At 41.1% G+C, this 20,893-nt stretch overlaps 1 protein-coding gene across 1 annotated transcript; it reads right to left on the bottom strand.

Annotated features, from left to right (window-relative positions):
* Positions 1–734: 734 nt before the first annotated feature.
* On the bottom strand, positions 735–16,976 carry sec14l7 (SEC14-like lipid binding 7). Its single transcript, XM_061734000.1, has 12 exons — positions 16,326–16,976; positions 15,446–15,521; positions 11,239–11,282; positions 10,548–10,610; positions 8,845–9,033; positions 8,357–8,452; positions 8,213–8,273; positions 8,043–8,126; positions 5,391–5,497; positions 5,173–5,312; positions 3,409–3,578; positions 735–2,713 (listed from the first exon to the last, which is right to left on the bottom strand). Exons 1-12 carry the CDS (start codon positions 16,377–16,379, stop codon positions 2,583–2,585), a joined length of 1,215 nt encoding a protein of 404 aa, XP_061589984.1. The 5' UTR covers positions 16,380–16,976; the 3' UTR covers positions 735–2,582.
* Between the last annotated feature and the right edge of the window lie 3,917 nt (positions 16,977–20,893).

The following is a 20,893-nucleotide window of genomic DNA, read 5'->3' as shown; positions in this document are numbered from 1 at the left end:
CTATTTGTGAATTATCTGTCTGACTGTAAAATGCTGAACTCCAGATAGTTTGGGCCTGGTTGTTATGGTTACCTACATGGCTTTTGTGTTTGGGGTTAAAACCAGTGGTGGACAGTAACTGAGTAAATTTACTTGAGTACTGTACTTAAGTACATATCCAGAGGATTTGTACTTTACTTGAGTATTAGATTTCTTTGGTACTTATTACTCTTACTTGAATACATTTCCAAGACAAATATTTTCACTTTTACTCGAGTAAATTTCTAGGAAGGCTGAAAAGTACTCGTTTCTTTCAGGTGTGCTCTTTTTTCTTCTGCAGGTTTTATATAACATTGTGGTTCTAAAAGCAACACATCAGTGCAGCTGGTTTCAAAGAGTTAATTCTCAGAAACAAGAGTTAAAAGATCCTTAAATTAATTTAGAAAAAATATAGTAATTTACTGATGTGGAAAATAAGAAATTTACTCTTACTCTTACTTTTACTTAAAGTAAATTTAAAAGCATTTACTTTTGGATACTTAAGTACCTTTAAAAGCAAGTACTTTTCTACTCTTACTTGAGTAATATTTTGACTGAGCTACTTTTACTTGTAACGGAGTAAATTTTGACCAGTAGTATTTGTACTCTTACTCAAGTACTGGGGTCGAGTATTCTGTCCACCTCTGGTTAAAACGAGGACTAACGTTTATAGAAATAAACTGATAAGAGTATAAAACATGACAGATTTATATTTAGAAGCATTCATTTATTTCATCACACAATAAACATATATTGTTTTATAATATACATTACAAAACAATTTTTAGACGGAATAATCAACAATAGTGGAAGAAAACTCCCGTCCAGTAATGGACCACACCTCTGCTGATGTGTTGTGAGTTGGCGCAGGACTCCTGAGTACCGGTGCAGGGTCCCCCAGGTCTGAGGGACAAGTTCAGTTAAGGAGCAGAGTTCTTGAGTGTTTCCCCAAAGATGTCTCCACAGGAGAACCAACTGCACACAGATGCAACAAGTAGGAGGAGCCACATGGTGTCAACAGAAATCCATGGTTCAGTTCTCCAGTCCCGGTTTTGGAGTCTTGCTTCTACAGTGAGGGACCGGACCCTCTGACTCCGACCCGTAGTCTGTGGGTCTCCAGTGGGACATATTAACGGACATAAACAGGAAGGAAGTCGTCTTTTAACACGGAATCATTTTACATCATTCAATACGCTGCTGAAACTAAATCTACTAAATGTTTTGTTTCCTTTGGTGTCACTGGAATGTGAAGCGGACCACAGCTGTGCTCCATCCGCCAGAGGAGGCAGGGCCTCCACGTTCAACCACTCATGATTATGTTAGTGTTGGTGTGTGTGGTTACGACTTTTCTAAAGCACACAGCTAGAGGCGGGGGAGTTCAACTTGAGCAGAGGCGTCCATCTCTTCTGCTCGTGTGATGGAGGATCAGATGATCAGAGTTCAGATGATCAGTGGCGTTAATCCATGACAACGTACGGCTGAGGATCCAGTCCCGATTTTGTAGACACTACAGTAGCTAAGGTATTTTGATGAAGGATGTGTGGCTAGCTCAACACATTGTGGACTTTACTGGGGGAAAAAAAAAGGTGTTTGGCGATGAGGCGGGGTTACAGTGTCAGGGAAAACTTTCTAAACTCTGATGTCTACGAGAAGTAAAACAATTTCTGACTTTATTCATTTGCAAATTTACGAGAGAATTTCTAAACATACTAACTTGTGAGAGAAAATTCAGAATTTCTGACCTAAACCCAAATCTGGTGAAAATAAACATTTCTGACATAATACTGTAAGTTTGCAAATTCAAGAAATTATATTCAGTATTTCTGACTTAAACTCACAACATTTATTTAAAAAATCCCTGAAATGTATAACTATGAAATAACAAATTCTGACAAAATTCAGATTCAATTAATATCCATCCATCCATTATCTATACCCGCTTTATCCTTTGCAGGGTCACGGGGGTCTGCTGGAGCCTATCCCAGCTCATTTCAGGTGAGAGGCAGGGGTTACACCCTGGACAGGACACCAGTCCATCGCAGGGCCAATTCAATTAATAGATTCAAATATTTTATTCAACTGAACTTTGTTTAAAAAAGACACCCAACGGGATTGTGGGAGTTTGATGTGATCGACAACCTCAGAGGCTGCAGGTTGTTGTGGGATGGACGGAGCTGGTATATAGCAGGAAACGGCTCCGACCTGAAGTAGATCTGTTATAAGGCAGGGAAGCACCTTTACACATAACATATAAATCAGTGCTTAAATAACGCAACACCTGTAGAAATCCTGGTTTTCCAGTCTAATAATAACAGCATCTTACTGTGTCAAATGACCTTCTAGATGCCTGAAAAACACAGGCTTCAAATACCTCTAGAAAACCTACCGATGACATCACAGGGTGTTTTGTCTGTTTCATACAGTCACTGTCTTACAGTACTGTTCTTTTCCTGGTGATAATTAATGTTCAAATTGAAGTTTCAAAGAATTACAAACTCTTATTTACAGGCCACACTTGCAGGGGCTATAAAAGCTGGACTTGGTTCCCTCATGCCTGGGCGTCCCTACTGTAGCCTCCCGTCTCCTCTGCTGTGTGGGCTCTTCAGCTGTCCGTCTGACGGAGGAACCACCTCCACTTTGTAGCTCACCTTCTTGGACTGAAGGAAACTGTAGCTGTTGTCAAAACACAACACGTCTGCACAGAACAGAAGGCATCGTTATAAAAGTAGCTATTTCAGTTAATTTGATCATTTAAGTGAACAAAATGTTTTATTTTTTGTTATAATAGGGGCGTGGTCTTTTGATTGGCAGCGAGCAATGGCTAGCTGTCACTTAAGCTACTTAGCACACGGGGTGTAAGGATCCAAAAGCATCAACGCAAAAGTAAAACATTGATTAGACATCAATATATGTGATGAAATCATCTTTTTCATTTTTATGAAAGAAAAAGATGGTTTTTCATTCAACTGTCTTGAGTAACCCAGAAATAAACATGTCAAATTACGGTTTAGTTACTTGCTGTGATTTGCTATAACTGGTTGCATCGTCTTATATCGTTGGCAAGTTCTTGAATTGGACTGAATCAAGGTTGAAGGATGGCAGATTGGTGTAATGTGGTATTATGATTTGGTTCTGAAATGGTTTGTCCAGTTCTTCTTACACAGTCTACGGTTCAAGCCAGACAGCTTTGGTCTTTTCCACATGGTGAGATGCACAACTCAGGAACTCAACTATGGTATCATGGTAATCAGGTGTTACACAAATATCCAGATATCAGTACAGGAACTGGACCGAGAGAGTCGGATCGATGCATTCTCAGATCAACATTGGTGGGACCTTCTCCCAGAACTCCCCTCCTGCAACTGTGGCATAAGCTGAGCTGATACTCACAGACTCCCGGCTCTGAGCAGGTGAGGGAGCTGTCTTCAGGGACCAGGTGAGAGTTGTAGCGCTCGCTGGGAAGGACCTGCAGCATCTCGGCCACCTTCTGACCGCCGCCCTCTTTGGTGCGCCTGTACACGCCGAAGCCGATATCTGCTCCATCGCTGGCAAACTGCCACCTGGGAGGAGAATGGGTCATTCGTTCCTATTACACCACAGGTCACTCTTACCCTCCCGAGTGATAAATTACATAACTTAATTTAGATAAACAACATCAATAAATCCCTGGCGTGCCGTACAAGTCCCTGGTTAATGACCCGTGAACTCCCCTTCCACCAGGCCATCATGTTGTCACTTTACTCTTAAAGTCCCCTACATGAGGCAGCATCTCACCACCAATCTGGAGAAGTCTGGAGGTCTGAATGTCCAGCAAAAACTTTTCAAACCACTTTAACAATAATCTACAAATCAGCAGTTTGGGGGGTTTTAATTGGACTGCGGTGTTGTGCGTGTGCAGGGCCGGTTCCTGGCATAAACTCTGGTTGATTAAACTAGGGCTGGGGATCGATTCAAATATCAAGAATCGATTCAATTCCGATTCTTAAGATTCAGAATCGATTATCACGATCCGATTCGATCCGATTCGATCCGATCCGATATTGATTTGGGTTACTGTTAATAAAACAGTTTTTTCAGCTGTTGCATGAATTATATGACTGTCTAGTTATGCAACATATTAATACTAGTATTATATTGAGATTCAACAGCAAGTATTGGCAGCTAATGATGCTGTAAGGACTAATCAGCTCCCAGAATGCTGATATAACTGCTTTCAGAAACATTGTGTGGGTCAGAATTATCAAACAGATCCAGGGCAGCAAACAGAGGACGAAAGAAATCGCTTTTATTTTTTCCCCATTTATGAGAATTTGGTTTTTAACATTTATGCAAATGTAACCCCAAGACAGTTTATAAAGCAAAGAAATATAGACAATGTATGCAATTATAACTGAAAACTTTAATGTTTTCATACCTTTAAACATATTTAAAGGCAAAAACATGGCACCAGTTATTCTCGTGTCCAACAAAATATTCCTTTTTTGGGCATAAACAAAAAAGTACCAAAAGTTGTAATGTAATGATGAAGGGGAAAAAAAAAAAAAATTATTATTATTTTTTTTTTAAATCGATCTTTAGACATATGAATCGATTTTTAGGAATTAATATGAGAATCGATTTAAAATAGGAGAATCGATTTTTTTCAACCCAGGCCTAGATTAAACTGTTGATTATTCAACACAAACATATTTTCCTTATGAAAGTTAATTCAAATAACAGTAATTTGATTTCCAAATACAGTAAGAGATTTGTCCGTCCGTCAGTGCACGTAGTTGGACGCAGCGTGTGATTTGGTGTTTGTGCTTGGGGTGTTTTTGAGCCCACAAACATCTTGTGGAACATACTGGAGCCTTTAAAAAATATAAGACAAAAAAAAAGGCCCAACAAAAATGTAATGCACGCTCTTTTTAACCACGACTGTAGCAGTATGGTGATCTGTGCTGTTTTTACACAGCACCGAGTTGCCTGGCGGTCATTGAGGTGGTCGTAGACTGTTTAGTCCATGTACATACATTCCTGTTTGAAATCAGAAAGACACCAGTGAAGTGACATGAACTTTGGAACCTGTGATGTTTCACAACTGCATTTCAGAGACTTCTGTCCATGAAATCAGCCATTTTTTATTCATTTCTGTGACAGAAGCTGCTGTCGTACCTCAGGAGGCTGCTGGCTGCAGTGACTTCATACTCCAGCTGGAAGCTGGACCCGCGGCTGATGGTCACGCTGTTGTCGTACTGGACCTTCACCGAGTCCTGCACGTAGTACGACTTGGGAACCGTGCCACCGTAGTTTATCTGCAAACAGATCCCGTCAGTGTGTGGTTTTTTTGTGTTTTTTTTTGCATCAGCTCTTGAGAGGCGCTCTGCTCTCACCCAGGTCCTGCAGCGAGGGTCCCCGTCAGGGTCAGTCAGGGTTCCTCCGTACACAACAGGAAGCTGCTCAGGGTCGATGTGTTCAGGCAGAACTTCCTTCCAGTCACCTGCGAACATTTACAATTTAAAACATATTTTAACTGAATAAATACTTTTTTCAATATTAACAACAAATACAAATACTCCATCCTAGGGCCCTTCCTTTTTTTACTTCCTCTGGGCTTTATTTTTAGAAAGCGCCCTTCCTATGCAGATGATAATCAAATGTTTGTACCAATGACGCAGAATGATGCATTTTCAGCTGCACCATTCCTAATATGCCTAAGTGACATTAAAGTCTGGATGCTCCCTCATATTTTTTAAATTTTAACGACAAAAAAGTAATGGTGTTTGGTCCCAGAGGCTCCTGTGTAACATTAGTAAGCACTAGGGTTGCCACCCGTCCCGTAAAATACGGAATTGTCCTTTATTTGAGAAAAAAATGTTGCGTCCCGTATTGAACTAATACGGGACGCGATTTGTACCGTATTTTCATTAACTTTTACACCCTATTCTAGTTGAATTATTGAAATAAATGAACCTTTACACCATATTCTAGTTGAATTATTGAAATAAATGAACTTTTACACCATATTCTAGTTGAATTATTGAAATAAATTAACTTTTACACCATATTCTAGTTGAATTATTGAAATAAATTAACTTTTACACCATATTCTAGTTGAATTATTGAAATAAATTATCTTTTACACCATATTCTAGTTGAATTATTGAAATAAATTAACGTTTACACCATATTCTTCACCTGTATCTATATTCTAAATCTGGGCTGATGTGGACATACGTAGCATAGGAGGATTTTTCAGTTGCTATATGGTTGTCTGTCTGTACAGTCATGCAAGTTCAATGCTATTAAAGCACTTTAAACTTTAAATCAAAGCATTTAGTTTTTTCATATAAAATAAACACATTTTTATTCAGTTTAGAAGTTTTGGGGCTTTTTTTTGGCTCCTGCGCTGCTGAAATCAGGACGTCCCTTATTTCTATTTCTGAAAGGTGGCAACCCTAGTAAGCACCATAGATTAGCATAAACTAAGCCAGTCAAGCTAAGGCGGCTAACATAGGGTAACTGAACTCAAGCAGGTCTGTCTAGAGGCCTATAGGCCTGTTGCTTCCACCCAATTTTGGATGAGAGGGATTAAACTGCCAGTCATCTCCTGCCAATGTGGTCTGTCCAGCAGCCCCGACACAAGCCAACCTTTGGGTGACATCACAGGGATTCTCAAGTTCTTCTAACACCGTCTGTGACAGATCTAAAGTTTTAGGTACGTTAAGAGCTCTAACTGGTGGGTAGCTCAGACCCGGGTAAACGGGAGGATTGACCGAACCAAACTCGTGTCGACTGTAGCAACATTAGCTATGTATGCTAGTAGACAGTCATTTGTGAATGACATCAGCCGCTGAATTCCTCTTTAGTGCTAACCGCAGAGAAGAACTGGACAAAGCCTCTGTGATGTCACAGCTTTTCTGAAGTACACTATATACTAGTGAAACCTCTGTTTTCTTGAACTACACAGTGTCATGTTGTAAATGGATGGCACAAACAGACCTGGAAGCTGACTGGAAAACACCCACCTTACGCCATCACAGCTAGCCATCTTAGCTTGCCAGACTTATCTTATGCTAACCTATGATGGTAATTAATATTAGTTTACATTTATTCTGATCAAATCTGTCTCAACATCCTCAATTAGGGTTGCCACCCGTCCCGTAAAATACGGAATTGTCCTTTATTTGAGAAAAAAATGTTGCGTCCCGTATTGAACTAATACGGGACGCGATTTGTACCGTATTTTCATTAACTTTTACACCATATTCTAGTTGAATTATTGAAATAAATTAACCTTTACACCATATTCTAGTTGAATTATTGAAATAAATTAACTTTTACACCATAGTCTAGTTGAATTATTGAAATAAGTTAACTTTTACACCATATTCTATTTGAATTATTGAAATAAATTAACTTTTACACCATATTCTAGTTGAATTATTGAAATAAATTAACTTTTACACCATATTCTTCACCTGTAGGCTATATTATACATTTGGGCTGATGTGTACAGTAGCATAGGAGGATATTTCAGTTGCTAGTATGGTTGGCTGTCTGTACAGTCATGAAAGTTCAATGCTATTAAAGCACTTTAAACTTGAAATCAAAGCATTTTGTTTTTTTATATAAAAATTTTATATAAAAATAAACACATTTTTATTCAGTTTAGAAGTTTGGGGGCTTTTTTCTTTTGGCTCCTGCACTACTGAAATCAGGGCGTCCCTTATTTCTATTTCTGAAAGGTGGCAACGCTATCCTCAATCGATCTGAAACAACATCAGAAAAGAGTCTTGCTAGAGCTGAAACGAGGACTAGCAGAGCCCCACAGGTGCTCATTTCCTCACAGACCACTAGGGTTTGGATCTGGACATGCGGTTCCTCTACCGATCACTAGGTAGAGGTAGAGGAACCGCAGCTCTGGATCCAGGCCCTAGTGGTCGGTAGAGGAACTGCAAACTTTCTTAGTTCAGGGTTGGCATCAACCTGAAAGTTGAAGTGTTGACATAGAATGATTCTAGGATTTAAAAACATCTTCTTACTTCCTAAAACGATGATCTTACGTCGTGTTTCCTCACACAAGAAGTGTTTGATGAGGTTGTAGGCCATCGGAAACATCTTTGGAGCTGAAGTAGAAGAAAGAAAATTGTCAACCAAAGACAAAAAAAATCCAACTTCTGAAGACAAACACGTTCTATTTGTGCTCAGGGACCTTTGATGAGGAAGACCCTCTTCAGCCCCTCAGGATAGTTGTTTTCAAACATGGTGAGGATCTAGAGGACAGGACAGCGTTATAGACTGATGTTTCTTCTGCACCTGTGGATAGAGGTGATGGATGTGAGAGCAGACGACAAACCTCTCCGTAAGTCTCGACAGCAGGTTTCCAGATGTGCTTCAGTCCGAGTCCTTCACAGTCGTAAATAAGAGTGATGGCCTCGATGTTCCTCCCCAACTGAGACGGAGATGAGGAAACATTAGAGGAGGAGGTGAGAGGAAAAATGAAGGAACAACGCAAAAGTAGAGGAAAATGAGGAAAACAAAGGAAAGAAGAATGAGAAACAAAGGAACACAAGAGAAAAAGAAGTAATAAAGGCAGAGAAGACAAAACAAGCTTATGAAACAAAGAGATGAGAGGAATGGGAACGACAGGAGAAGAAATTAAAAGAGATGGAAGAAGGTGAGCAGAGGAGGAGAAAGACAAGAGGACTGATAATGAGGAGAAAACAAAAGAGAAAACAGGCAAGGAAACATACGGAGGAGGCAAAGGAATGTGTACAAGTGTGAGGAGCAAATAAAGACAGTAAAGGAATGATGGGAGGGTGGATCAGATTCCTCCTTCCTGACCTTCTCAGACTGTCTGCGACACTCCCGGTGCAGCATCTCCGTGTGTCGGATTTTCGTCTTCATGAAGTCCTGTTTGGTCGCCGACAGCAACAAACCTTTAGGATCTAGAGGACCAATCACATCGTACCAGATTGGACTTCCCTCACGGTCGTAGCCGCACATCCCTCCAGCCACAAACTTCTCAATCACCTGACAAAGAAGGAGCAGACGTGAGATGCCTGAGGTGACGAGCTGAAGTCTAACACCAAGGAGAAAGCTGTCCTGCGGTTCCTCTACCGACCAATAGGCTCTGGATCCACTTTTGCTACTTTATAGTTTTGGTTAACTAGACTTCTGACCTTGAGTTAACCCCTAACAGAGCACAACAGTCCTTTCCCCCCTGCTTTTTATTCTTTACACAGACAGTTGCAGATCCTCTCAAGAAAACAGCTGTCTTGTCAAGTTTTCAGATGACACAGTCTTACTGTCTCTTCTTCAGGGCCACCAATCAAATCACAGTTGTGCCCTCCCTGAATTTATCAAATGGTGTGAAGATAGCTCCCTCGACCTAAATGTAGCAAAAACCAAAGAAATTATCATAGATTTCAGGAAATCCAGTGTCGACCCCAAACCGAGCACTATTCACAATGAAGAGGTACAAATAGTACAAACGTACAAATACTTGGGCACTGTGTTCGACTCGAAATTGAAATTCAATGAAAACACTGATGGCATTTTAAAGCAAGCAAATCAAAGGATCCATCTGCTGAGGAAACTCAACTCTTTTGGTATCAGCAGAAACATCTTGTGTACTTTTTATCAAACTTTTATTGAAAGTCTTTTAACATTTTCTTTTATATGTTGGTTTGGTGGTCTATCCATGAAAGACAAGAAGTGTCTGAATGACATCGTTAGGGTTTGCTCTAAAATTACTGGAGTCCAGCTGAAAGACCTCTGCTCTCTTTGGAAAGCACGGGTGGTGCAGAAAGCAGACAGGATACTCTCCCACCCTGATCATGCTCTGGCCAGTCTCTTTGTAATTATGCCCTCAGGTCGGCGGTATTATGTGCCGGTGCGGAAAACTAACCGCTATGCGGATTCCTTTGTTCCGTCTGCCATAAGGCTGCTAAATGCAAAATGAAACTTAAGTTTTCTTGCTATGAACGACTGTGAACCATAAAGTATTTGCATTCTGCTCTGCTGTGCCGTCACTGGTTGTGGTTGTTGTTGCTGATGTGGTCGTGGATGTTGCCCGTTTTGTGTATTATGTGTTGTTGCTATGGACAGGCCGACTGTATAAATGAATTGCCCTTTGGGACTAATAAAGTATTCTGATTCTGATTCGGATTCTGAAAAAAACTGAAAAAAAATCTGATCTTTTTAGCTTAGCTCATATTATCATATGATGCTAACTAACGGCCCCAAGGATGTTGGTGCTCGCCAGCAGCGGCTATTTCAGTCGCAAAGTTGGCCCAGACTTTACAGGGTTGGTCCGGACTCTACTGGGTTGGGTAGTCAGACAGCCTTTTACCGCCTGGTGGACTGGGGTATCTACGCTTGTCGGAGCTCGTCTTTGGCATTGTTTTGGTAGCAACTTCTCAAATAAGGACAGATTTGATGAAGGTACGTTAGAGAACATCACAGGCTGACGTGATCTATTTAATATAAAAGCTTTGTTGTTCTTTTTCTAAAGTAAAATGTGTGACTAGAACAGACCCGGTTACCTCTGGAGGCTTCCAGTCAGACAGGATGGAGTCCACTTTCATCTGTTGTCTGAAGTCCATGTGCTGCAGAGAAGAAAAGGACATGAACAGAACGCGCCAACTTCCTACATCAAGGATTTTTACTTTATTTTTACCAGAAGACGAAGGACCTCAAGCAATGATAAAAACAGTTTGGTGTTATGTTGCACAACTTATATCTTCACATTAGTCTTGATTTCTATTTTTTTATTCTAATTTTCACAATTGGTTTGTCTGTTTGCACCAGTTTTTTTGGTCTGTGGAGACCTGATCCAGAGGTGACCACAGCTGCAGCATTTTCAGCTCCAGATTTGAGGACAAACTTAACATTTAAAGTAACTAAAGTTGCAAAATAAAAGTTGCAGACAGTAAAAGTACGTGAAAACTGCTCAGTTTTTAGAATCTAATCTTTAGTTGTTTTCTTTCTGAAACGTGTTTGTTTAAACACGAGCAGCGACCTTGACCACGAGCAGCGTCTCCCCCGGAGGACACAAGTCTAAAAGGTCCAGAGAGGTACGCTCTTGCTTAATCTGTATTATATAACCCTCTCAGGTGCCTTTCAGGTAAAATAATGATGAAAATAAGAAGAAAAGTTGTTAAATGAATGGATGCAATTACATTTTTTGTGTATGTATTGTGGATCAGGAGTGAAGTAGCATCAGACGGTCGTTACCTTTCTGATCATGGCCTCAGCTTTCTGAACATTGAAGTTACGAGCTGAAAACAAAGAAAATAAACATTAGATCCTGTTTCAACACCCAGCAGCTTTTAAAGTAACAGACGTTTTACATCTTTAGATCTTTAACTCAGATTTGGTGAGACAGACTGCAGTGTCTCGCGTTGTTGATGGTGACGTTATTTATCCTATTTATCCATTAAGTACCCCCTTAAAGTTCTCCAAGGATTTAAGAGAGTAAAGCCTGGGATATATTTGCAGTTCAGACCGCGTACGCATCATGGCCTCCACGTGTATCCTGCTTTCATTTGACGCGTCGACGTGCACATTCTCAAAAAGACACTGAACACGTACACGACCTGCAGTTCTCCCTCTGGCCGCGAGTGGCGCTGGTCCCGGTCTGATACCAGCTGGTCCCGGTCAGATACCAGCTGGTCCCGGTCTGATACCAGCTGGTCCCGGTCTGATACCAGCTGGTCCCGGTCAGATACCAGCTGGTCCCGGTCAGATACCAGCTGATCCCGGTCAGATACCAGCTGGTCCCGGTCTGATACCAGCTGGTCCTGGTCTGATACCAGCTGGTCCCGGTCTGATACCAGCTGGCCACAAGTGACGACGCGGAGGTCGTTGGCGCTGTTTCCTTTGCCGAGATCGCAACCAAAGCAATGTTATAATCTCCTCTTCATCCAATGGTGTCATGTTAACTTGTTTGTTGTTCTAATCTGCTACTGCTACTAAATATTGAATCACTTTTCCAACTGTTGCTCTGCTTACTGCCCCCAACCGGTCACCGCCGGTGCAATGCGCTCTCCTCGCGTACTACGCGAGCAACGTTGCGGTTGGTGGTGCACGTGAACGGACGTGAACAGACGCAAGCACCCACAGCAAGTATATCCCAGGCTTAAAGGAGCTTAAGGCTCCTTTTAAGAAATGAGACTCTCTAGCGCCACCCTTCACCATGACGGCCGTTGGGGGTACTGCAGCCAACAGTGAAGCCGGCACGGGAGAACGGGGAGAACGCACATGCAGCGTCATGTGACGTCACATCCGCAGGACAGCGCGGGAAATTCGGGACCGAATTGCAGCACATTTTGCAGCACACAGCCTGTTCAAGTCAACGGAGAGATACGCTAGAGGGCTCATTCTTTTGGGTTTGGAACGCTTCATCTGACATTATTACTAGAAAACTTAAAATGTATACGGATTTTTTTCATAAATCCTGCCACAATCTGGCCTCAAGCTCCTTTAAGTCGATGAACTGGTGGTCAAATGTGCAGACCCGTATAGTAGATGTGTACCAAAAATACAGACGGGTAGTCTGCCCCAAAAACATTAGCATTGACGTCAACAATGATTTGTCTACTAGAATCGGAAGAATGAATGATCAGGTATGGCTTAAAAGATTATGCTTCTTTGTTTCATGGTCGTACTGCACGGAAACGCCTGATGTAGGTTCTGACCCAGTTGCAACTGCTTAATTAAATAATCTTTCAAGTCTTATTCTTGTTAACTTAGACACTCAGTTTCAGTCCTGTTATTCATTTAGTTGGAAAGAACGTGTTAAAGAGCGTTTAGTAGTTTTTTCCAGCTTCTGTCAAAGGCCTTTTTTTTTCTTTTTTTTTTTTAAAAGCCTTTAAAAAAAAAAGATTTCCATTTTCAAGTGTGGACCCATCGTGCCATTCATTCACCAATATCATCTACCAATTAATAATTATTCAGCTAAATAAAATGATATGATGAACATCCCCCTCTGACATTCACTTGGCAGGCTCTCATCATGTGACCTGCTCAGCAGTTTGCATCTCTGCAGAGATTGACACTTCAACTGAGGATATATTTTCACTTCCCGGTATGGTTTGCAGCAGTAGCATTATGTGCACATTACTTGTGTGTGTGTTGTTGTTGTTGTTGTTGTAAGGCACTTCACGAATTTCACTTAGTCAAGTGCCTTACTACAACAACAACAACAACAACAATGCTTTGCAACTGCGCAACATGTGCTGTATATTGCTGTTAGTAATTAGTAGCCATTAGCCGCTCGCTGACAGAGAGAGGGATAGAAATGCAGCTGCTCGTCTCTCCAGGTCTTTTTGCCCACCGTTTTAGAGATCATGTCATTTTAATTAAGTTGCAAATTAAATCCCCCACTTGGCTGCGTGTATGTGTGTATGTGCGTGGGCGCATGCTTTATGTGCATCAGATTTTTACTTTACTTATCAGGATATTTAATTGTGCAGACATGCCTCGTGGAGAGGAGGTTGAGAGAGAGGGAAGAGAAGTGGAGTGAGGTGCTAAAGGCCGTGGATCCATCACCTGGATAACAAAGAGCACAGCAGGCAGCACATGTACCAGTTTATTCAGATCTGTAATGTTTTTCTGAAATTACTTTAGTTTTGATTGGTGGGTATCCAGAGTTATTATAGTTTTGTATTTTTCCATTAGTTTCAGTATTAGTTTTAGTTTGTTATTATAATATGGGGTATTTGTCGTGGGTAAGGTTTAAGAAGTTCAGAGCAGGTATTACAATACAACACACAACAGTGTTTTGTATTGTAATGTAACAAAGTAACAAATGTAACAAAGTTATTGTCGGAAAGTGTTAAAGTTGTGTTCCATTTGTCCCTTTTTAAAATTTTAGCACCTGCCCCTCATAAGGTCTCTGCACGTCCCTGAGCTACAGAGTCATGATTGTTTCATACTCAGTGGCACAAGCTGAAGTTGTTTTTGTCTCATACCGAGACCACTTCCAATGCATCCGACTGTCTGAACAGGAGAATCACCCATCAACAACACTGTTTACAGTCGTCTGTCTGGTTTTAACTGAGCTGCGAGCACCGGGTCAAAGTCAACGGTGAGCGCAAACAGCGGGGCCCCAGATCAAACTGTGTGTCCACTGGTCAACAGAGGGACAGATAGTCAACAGAGGGACAGACACTGACATGTATTCATACATCACACAGGTTTTGATATATGTAACATTAAATAAACCATCAGGTCCTCATCAGGTAAATCACATCCCAGGTGGTTTGTTCTGCCGTCACGTGTACACTGCCAGTTTTGCTACATTTACAAGAACGCTGTACAGATGAGGAAGGCTACTGTATTATTCATGCATCTGTTTTCCTCTAGCGACTCTGTGGGCTTCTAGCGATGTACTCTTACCTCTATTCCCAAAACCAGTTTCTTTCCTTAATGTTTTAAATGTACCGCATCTATAATCTATCTGGATGTGTTGGCTGTCAGCAGAGACGGCAGATACTTAGGATCTGTCCAGGATTTCACAGCGGACAAAACGCTTTTAATTAAAGAGAAGGAAGACGGATCAGGTTGAGTTGTTTTTGACCACCTTGTTCTGTTTTTATGTCTGAAAGTGCGTAAAACATTTATTTTTACCAGACTTGTGGGTTTCATTGCCTTTTTGTCCTGTAGGTTTTGATCATCTACAGGCTGAAGAGTTTTTAATCAGGGCTCGATAATCCTGAAGCTCTGCAAACGTTTGCGGTCGGATATGAGTGCCGAGCGGCGGTGGTTCAAGGACGTGAGGTCAGATGAGCGGTCGCTACGGAAAGCCAGTCACTGATTAACTAGCGCAAAACTGAAATTTGAATCACACGAATCATAAATTACATGAAAACAGTGCTGCTGAGATAAAAAAAAGAAAATACAATAAAACTCTCAGTACCTTATTAACAGTATTAAACATATTATAAATGTTACTTTCCAAAAGGTGAGACTATGTGAAACAATTATGGGCAAAATCTGGTTCCTCCTCTTTTAAACAAACCTTTTTTTGTGTAAAAACATGAATTAACAACATATTTAAATTTGTTGAAGGTCTTAGTAAATGTCAAAAACAACTTCAGATCAAAAAAAAAAAAAAAAAAAGATTAAGAAGATTAAAATGCATATACAGTACAGACCAAAAGTTTGGACACACTTCCCCATTTGTTTGAATGAGAAGGTGTGTCCCAACTTTTGGTCTGTATTGTACATGCTTTAAATTTTTACCAAAATTGGTATTAACCATTAATATATATGCAGACAAGGTATAAAAACAACTTTAGATGAACAAAACCAAAAGTAGTTCTTCGACTTTTTCTTGGTGTTTGTTTCTTATGCGATTAAAACAGAATCCACATGTGGGACTGAAAGAAACCAATAAAGTAAATTTTATTCCAAAAGAAAAGCAGTTTGCAGGTCTCACCTCTGAGCCAGCGGAGCAGGTAGTGGTCATGTTGTGCTGGGAGGCTGGGGAGGATGTCCTGGATCCTCTCCCCAAACTGGATGTAAAGGTCGGGGAGAAGAAGAACCATTACATTTTAAACTGAAGAATAATTGAAGAAGAACAACTGCAGATCTCACAACACTGTTTGATAGTAAAACTAGGAGCATATCCACATCCTCAACCAGAAGAAAATGATCTCATCAGTGAAGCTAATTGAAAATAAGGCTCGAGAATGTTAACCCCTATGCTAGTCATGAAAAATGGTCACAAAGTGTGTCGAGTCCAGATTTAGGATGTGCTTAAACTTAGGTGAACTAATACCTGGCTTTTAGGAATTTTAGTTGAGTTTACAAAATCTGAGGCTACAACTAAAACCCTGGTACTTGTCTTATCTAGTGGTTCTACGACAAAAACTGCTATGAAAAACTAAAACAACTCGTCTTATATTCCACTGGAATATAAGACCATTTGTTTTTTGTGTACACACTAGAATTATTCCAGTGTGTACACTGATTAATTTAGTGCCATACATGTCAAACTATGTTATAAAGAGTGATGATGACCACTAGCAGGCAAATAAAAACTCTGGATTTAGTCTCAACTTTGGAGTTTCTCTCATCATAAATCATACTCCAGCAGAAAACTACAATAATTCATGTCATCCCAAACCAAACAAAAATTAGTCAACACAGAAACACAGCAGGAACACTGAGCCGGACAGTCAGAGGCTCTTGTCAAGTGTCAGGGTCAATGAAACCTAAACAGAAGCAGCCAGCAGCCTCACTCACAAACAAGCGGCAACAACACCAGTTAGACGAAACAAAGCCAAGGGAATATGAAACCGGGGTTAAGATCTAACCTGGGATAAGCTCTCAGCCTGCTTGGGGCTCAGGTCTCCGACTCGTCCGCTCATGTCTCAGCTGTGGCGTCTGAGTGGGCAGCGTGGGAGCAAAATCCAGGTGGAGATCCACAGTGACAGCCCCACACCCACATCCCTCCCCCAGACACGGGGGAGGGGGGGGCGGACCTTCCCTCTGCTGAAACCGGTCACCTGGTGGAACCTGCAGCAGTGCTCCGGACGCATTTTAAACGCATCTTGACACACAATGATCAGATAAGCCTTTTGTGTGGTGTTTGTTGATTCACCCACCGTCGCCCCCAGAGCTGCAGGTCTGATGCCCCTGACTGGGTTTCAGTCAACAAAGACAACCTTGAAAGAAGTCACAGTTGAAGCAAATGTTTGATTCATGGGTATTCTCCAGATCCCTGCTTGTGCTTAGTCTTCATCATTCTTGTGTTGTTTAGATTACGATGCATTCTAGTTCTCTGGTTCTCTGCGTCGAGGCTCCCCGGTACGTTCTGACCAGCTTGCTGCAAATGATGTATTAAATCTACTGAACTTGAATCATCGGTCACGACTTTATTCTTGATAACTTAAAGGTGACCTATTATGGCATTTAATGTATATTTTAAACCGGCCTTGAATGTCTTAAAAACAATCAAAAGCTTGTTTTTTTCTACACAAATCAGAAATTCAGCCTCTGGGTCATGTCATTATTTTTACCGCTTCTAACCTCCTTCTCTAAGGGGCGGGGAGGCTATGATAATGAGGCTCTGTGCTGATTGGCTGCCTGAATGACGTGTAGCAGGAGGGGACACAAATGGCACTTTTCCACTAGTATCAGTTCAGCCCGGCACGGCTCGGCGCGGCTTTACACGGTTCCACACATGTGTTTTCGCACTGCCAGGGGAGAAGCGGGCAGGTTTGGGTGAAGCTGCTGTGACGTACTCGATTGCGCAACCGCTTTGTCCGTGTCGGCGCTGATCAGAAATCAGCTGGAGCCGGGAGCGGCTGAGAGTAAAACAGCCCGTCTACATCGCTTTTTTAATTTTTTCTCGACAGCCACCAGGTTCATGAACATCTGCACCTCAGAGTTGGATCACCAAACAGACGTTTTGCGCTTTATAATAAAATCGCCGCGAGTCCCCTCGCGCTGACTCCATGGATCGGCTGACTCCCGCTTCCTGATTCAAACGTCTGCCGGCCCCGCCCCCCGACCAATCAGAGGCGTGGAGGGTGGTGACGTCCCCGCCCCCCGACCAATCGGTGGCGAGGAGGTGGTGACGTCAGAAATAGTCCCTGCTCAGACCGCTTTCAGAACCTCACTGAAATGGTTACAGAAAAAGGTACCGGCTTGGAGCGGCTCTACTCGTCTCAGCCCTAGTGCGAAAGCGCAAAACGGGTAGAACCGAGCTAAACTGATACTAATGCAAAAGCGCCAAAAGCCTCTCCGGGCAGAAGAGCAGCGGCTCCGTACACAAAGCGTGTCCCATGCGATGCAATCGAACTTCAGTGACAAAATCAATTCCATTGCTTTATTTTCTATTGGACTGTCCTAACTGGCGGCGAGTTTAACGGTTTCAGTGTGGACAGAGAGCGTCCGATGTCACGCAGCTAGACGCGATAGTCGGACGCTCGCATGCATTTATGAAACGGTGTAAACGGATCTTAAAGCCTGAATTACGGTTCTGCGTTAAATCGACACGTACCCTACGCCATAGGCTCTGCGTTGATGTAACGTGGAACCATAAATCAGCCTTTATAGTCGGCTGTATTTATGACTTGACCCCAAAAAAATTCTAACAAAAGGTTTTTCAGTGGATTATTGTAGTACTAGGTGTACTTAATGACATCCTAAAAGTCTACCAAAATCTGACCACCAGAAAGGTGTATTTTTCAAGATGGCGACCAAGGTGGCCAAGAAATCCCAGGTGAATAGGGTAAAAATTTTAACAAACAGATATCATCATGAAACTTCCCCAGTTAATTACTTACATGAAGACAAAAAAAAATTGCATTGGAAGTTTTTTGAAATTGTATGTGTAACTATGCAAATTAGGCGTATCTCATTGAATATGCGCCAATTCGCATAAAGGAACATATATCTTAACATTGGATAAAGCTAGGTTAAAAATTATTGTTTGACCTTATTCACCTATCAGATACAAATTTACACAGGAGATTTTGGAAAACTCTTATCACTCTGCAGGCGGAGCGGAGCAGAGTGCCTGCGGAGGCTTACGCCCTGTTTAACCAAGGAGACTGCCTCCGCGCACGGTGCTTCCGCGCGCAGTGCTTCCGCTCTGCTTCGGCGTCCGGTGGGTTTACGCTGTTAGAGGTAAAAACTCATTTTGAGAAAATGGCCAATAAAGATAACGATTGTGAATTCTTATATTAGTAATATACAAAAATATACAGACGCAAGTATATATGTAACGATTCACTCGGGTCATGATTCGATTCGATTCACGATTTTTAGCCCACGATTACAATTTTTCATGATTCTTTAAACAAAATTTTTAAATTAAAAGAATCCACTGTACTGTATTTTCTAACCTCCTCACTGTTACAGCAATACTGATCGTCGCTGTGTTGCAGTGTTATCAATGCATCAGGTGATGCAAACCTGTGTTGACATAGTCAAAACTGCAGTCAAAGCATCAGAACATCAGACCACAACCTTGATAGGAGAGGATACAGACTTGCTTATTCTTCTGCTCTACTATGCTGAGACAAACAATAGAGACCTCTATTTTCATTCAGATAAGTCCAAAGCTAGTAAAGTGTACAACATCAGAGAGATGAAACAAGTCCTGGGTAGTGAGTTGTGTTCCCAGTTGCTCTTTATTCATGCTTTCACAGGATGTGATACAACTTCCCGCATCTTTAGTGTCGGGAAACAGTCAGCATTCCAGAAACTTGTGAAACGTGAATCAACCATCCAGTCCTGTGCAAATGTGTTTCTGCTCCAAAATCAGGCAAGGAATGTCATCGAGGACCATGGGAGCAAGGCAATGGCAGTGTTTTTTGGCGGCAAGAGTACTGATTCACTTGCTTCTTAGCAAAAAAATTGTTTCTGCTAAGTCATTTGTTACTCCAGAACGTCTCCCTCCTACAGAGTCCTCGACTAAATACCATTGTCAAAGAGTTTATTTCCAGATCATGGTGTGGATGGAAAAGGAGAGTGACATGAACCCAGTGGATTGGGGGTGGAAACTGGAGGGCAATATCTTCCTGCCAGTTATGACCAATAAGACTGCTGCCCCAGAAAGCCTCCTGCAGATGGTCCACTGTAATTGCAAAACCGCCTGCCGAACACAACGGTGCAGTTGCAGAGCATATGGACTACCATGCATGCCTGCTTGTGGACCATGTCAAGTTGAAAACTGTGAGAATCTAAAGAATCAACCTTTATGGGAGGAGGAGTGTGACGACAAACTGTGAAAGGAAAAAACAAAAAAAAAATAAAAAAACATACAAGATAAACAAGAAACAACTGCAGCGAACTTAAAAACATAAAAACAATGAGAAAAAAAAGATAAAAATACAAAAAAAACAATGAAAAAAAACATAAAAATACAGAAAAAACAACTATAGGGGTTAGCGGTACTGAGCCTTCACGTGTCGACCCTGTTTTGACTAATTTCACAGTACCACACTGTAGTAGTCAATGGATTTTTTAGACTACAGGTATAAAGAAAGCTCCTGAATACAGGATTAGAAATAGAAGTGAAACTGGAAATTGTACATTTAATATAGATATGTTCATAACCGATTTCATAACCGTTTTATTAAATGTTAAATGTGCATGGCTAATAATGTCACTATAATTTAAATATTCTAATTAGATGCTTTTATCAAAAAACATGGGGTTTAGCACCAAAAATGCTTGCCTCTGTTAAAGAATAAGGAGCAATGGTTATTTTATGCGAATTGGCGCATATTCAATGAGATACACCTAATTTGCATAGTTACACATACAATTTAAAAAAACTTCCAATGCAATTTTTTTTTTGTCTTCATGTAAGTAATTAACTGGGGAAGTTTCATGATGATATCTGTTTGTTAAAAATGTTACCCTATTCACCTGGGATTTTTTGGCCACCTTGGTCGCCATCTTGAAAAATACACCTTTCTGGTGGTCAGATTTTGGTAGACTTTTAGGATGTCATTAAGTACACCTAGTACTACAATAATCCACTGAAAAACCTTTTGTTAAAATTTTTTTGGGGTATGATGGTTTTTTTTCATATATGCAGCCGACTATTAGTTACCTGAAGGGGGAACGGGTCACCTCGTCTTTACACTAATTCACACAGGAAGCTTTAATTGAATTCTAAACAGGTACACCACAGTTATTTACTCCGATTCCTCATCATTTCATTTCTTATGTTACAAGACAAATGAATCATGTTAACTGTAAAGAAATCACAACACTGAATTTTCACAAATGGCAACTTTATTGTTAAAAAAATAAAAGAACATAAGTTGTATATAAATAACATTTATGCACTATTGCTGGCTCAAGGAAGGACCGTGCGTCTTCTGAAGGTGTCGTTGAACAGCTTCAGGTGCATTGCTTGGAA

This window comes from Cololabis saira, chromosome 11 (assembly GCF_033807715.1).
Source record: "Cololabis saira isolate AMF1-May2022 chromosome 11, fColSai1.1, whole genome shotgun sequence".
In the NCBI taxonomy this organism is placed as follows: Eukaryota; Metazoa; Chordata; class Actinopteri; order Beloniformes; family Belonidae; genus Cololabis; species Cololabis saira.
The sequence above is the reverse complement of the archived record's forward strand: the minus strand, read 5'-3'. Positions and strand labels throughout refer to the sequence as shown.